Source organism: Metarhizium robertsii, assembly GCF_000187425.2.
Source record: "Metarhizium robertsii ARSEF 23 chromosome Unknown MAA_Scf_1, whole genome shotgun sequence".
Lineage (NCBI taxonomy): Eukaryota > Fungi > Ascomycota > Sordariomycetes > Hypocreales > Clavicipitaceae > Metarhizium > Metarhizium robertsii.
In genome coordinates this window covers 3,415,936-3,419,068 of record NW_011942149.1, presented here as the reverse complement: position 1 = coordinate 3,419,068, position 3,133 = coordinate 3,415,936, and the positions used below count along the sequence as shown (strand labels likewise).

Below are 3,133 nucleotides of genomic sequence, written 5' to 3'. Positions count from 1 at the left end.
GCTTCCCATTAGTCGGGACATGGGGCCATCCATCTCACTGCGCCATGATGGCAAGGCAGGCGTCTGGTGTTTTATTGGAGGCTCCCGCTTAATGCTGCAGGTGGGTTTTTCGCATGGACGTCTCCTGGGACGTCTGGAGTCGTGACTCTCGACACTCCAAATCATCTCTACATGCAATGGCGTGCATTCAATCGACGCACATGGCATTCCCTGTAGTCCATAATGTAGAAGAGCCAAGGCCACACGCGAGCCCCGTCATCAACATCAACTTTTCCATTCAGGTATTAGTCCAATGTCATTGTACGTCCTTGTCCTTTTCAGCCGTAGACACTGCCGCATCCTCTATCCAACTTGTCATTCCGTTACTTCCCACGTGTATTATGTTACCAGGCAACTTCTTTCATCGGAATGGTAAAGTGTATTCAAAAAGAGAACAAAAAAAACCCAATTTCTGCCGCAGACGTCATACATCATATACTATTCAACTTTGCCCAGCCCAAACGCCTTTCCTTTGTCCCATCCAATCAAGATAACCAATCACTTAATTTTCTTGTCAACATGACAGAGAGGTGTGGAGTGAGGGTCAATCAATGCCAGAGCTGCTATGCAAGGTATGTTCGCGTAAACAACAAGTGCAAAAAAAAAAAAAAGAAGAAGAAGAAGACGAGTAGAAAAATGCCATGGGGTGCACGGGTGGTATGAGGAGTAGTATGGTGTGCCAGAAGTAATGGCTGAGGTTAGCGTCAAGTAGGTTGGAGTAGGCTTCAGAGGGGTTTGGCATCTCGAGGCGCAAAAGCCACACCATGTAAGTCAAAATGTGCCATGGGTGCAGCTTCCAAGAGCCTCAGAGTAGCACGAGCCCGCAAATCTTCGAGACTATCGTGTCCCAGACCATCAATCATGCGGAAGCTCGTAGCAACTGCCACCTGCACAAGCACCTTTGGGGAATTTCATGTCCGCTGGATGGTCTCCTCACTTCTCCAGCGCAATTCCTTGACACGCTTGAACTGGCTGGCCCGTTGAAGCGAACACTCCAATACCCTCCGTCTCTGACACAATAAATCCGATTGGCCGCATTTACCGGAACAGACTGCATATCAGCAGCTGCGTCGCCCTCATATAATGCCTCCAGGTGGATCATAGCCAGTGGACGCCCCTCTGGCTGCATTGGCTATGCCAGCACTACCAGGTTCGCTGTCAACTTGGGCGTTTGTGGTTTTCCGGAGCATAAACATGGGCTTCTTGCCTTCTTTGTCAAGTTGCTTAAACAGAATCAGGGGTTTCTCCTCCATGCCAAGACACCGCTCTTGGTCGCCGTAGACAATGTACAAGGCGTATTGGTCCCACGGGGCGTTGATTTGATACTTCTTGAGCGCTGCCGGGAGTACCTTGTAGCACGGATCATCCATGCTGACTCGAAAAGATTTGAATATTTCAACAGAAGATCCATTCGAATTTGGCGTCGGGGTGTCGGGAACAGGGGTCTCGCGGCGTCTAGGTGGACCCGGGGGGATAACACCTTTGTCCCTGGACATGTACATGCCATGGTCCGCATCATTCATTGTGGATCGATTTGATGGTGCAGACGTTTCCCCTCGATAGGATCGTGCCCCCAAAGTAGTGCTGCTAGAATAGTTTGGCGGTGATGTTGGCGAGGGCATATTTGGTGAGGGATGCGCCGACGATGTCTGTCCGTTCATTGCCGCAAGATGTGACGACGACAGGACGGCCCGTTCGGCGGCGCTGGAAGGATCCAGCGTTTGTTCAGCAATGGACCTGTCGTGGGCTACTTGAGTAGGTGAAGCGTTCTTGGGGGTTGCGCCTATGAGGATTTTTCGTTGTGAGTACTGTCGTTTGACGCCTCCTGGGCCAGAGCCTGGTGGCGGTGTAGGTGCAGGAGGAGATATCGTGGCTTCGTATGGAAACCCCTGTCCAAGGGCGCCGCCACTGAGGTTTGGCAGTGGTGTCTGCTGGTCTTTGACGAGGCGGAGAGCCGGCAGCATATCTTCCCTGAGTCGTCTGAAATCGTCCGTCATACGTCGCAAGTCTTGTTCCAACAGGTTCATTCGCTCGTCTCGTAATCGCAGCTGTTCGACAAGGTGCTTGATGTCTTTGAGAGTGGCTGTAGCGTATTGAGCTTCAGCATCGGCAGCTGTATCATCCGACAATTAGCAAATGGTTATTTCCTTTGCATCTGCTCATTGTTCTTTATTTTTGTGGGGAGAAAGGGGGGAGCCTTTGATCTGGATGGCACGAGGTATTTCTGAAGGGTTGGGAAGAAGGCGGAGGGGTACCGTACACAGCGGGAAGTAGTGATCGCTCTCAATCGGTACATCTTGTGCCTTTTTCACATCGTAGACGCTCTTTAATATTGTCAATCGATGGCCGACACTGGCAATGCCCATGCTCTTCAAGTCTTCGTGTTGCAGAGCGACCAGGGCTTCGCCAACAATTTCGTTTTCTGCGGAAGCAAACGCACAAAGCGGCGGTTCAGTCAGTGAAGATTCTGGAACAATGGATTGCGGTCTCTGATTCTGGCTGATGGGCTTCCAGAAAGAAACAAGTGGTGGTCCGGAGCTGGTTCGTCAACGTACCAACAAAGGCATCGGCGTACTGCGGCAGGCCAATGGTGGAGATGAAGTCGGCACATTCGTCGGCATTCCATTCGGTGATGATGGTTTCAGGCAATCGGTCAGCACTGCTGCGATGTGCGTAGGTGGTGGGCGTATGCTCTGCGGAAGTCGATAACTCGGAGTCGATGGGTGAGGCCTCGGAATCGCCAACGGGGGAGTGGTCGCCCATGCTTCGCTCGTACTCGTCATCAGCGTCGGACTCGGCGTAGGCCGTGCCGCCATCGAAGCTCATCATGTTGAGGACGAGCTTGCCAGGCAAAGGTACCGCAAAGGGGGAGAGCAGAGTCCGAAGCTGGGAGGGCGATGTGGGAAATATAGGCGTGCTCGCCCTTGGGGGTGTGTTTTGAGTTTTTGATGATGAACCGTCGTGGTTACGAGAGGACAAGGCGATTGTTGGCTGTAGTCGGTTCGCGGGTGCACAGGCCAGGCTGAGGTGGAGCAAAGGCGCTTGAAGATGACAAAGGGGGAGGAAGACCAGCGGGCGAACGGGACTGGGGCAT

At 52.4% G+C, this 3,133-nt stretch overlaps 1 protein-coding gene across 1 annotated transcript; it reads right to left on the bottom strand.

Moving 5' to 3' along the window:
- Positions 1-1,115: 1,115 nt before the first annotated feature.
- On the bottom strand, positions 1,116-3,133 carry MAA_02467 (MAPKKK cascade protein kinase regulator STE50; the record flags this gene model as incomplete). The annotated part of the gene is made up of 4 exons (XM_007820465.2): positions 1,116-2,152; positions 2,300-2,461; positions 2,595-2,962; positions 3,009-3,133. The coding sequence occupies 4 exons, from the start codon at positions 3,131-3,133 to the stop codon at positions 1,116-1,118; spliced, it is 1,692 nt and encodes a 563-aa protein (XP_007818656.2).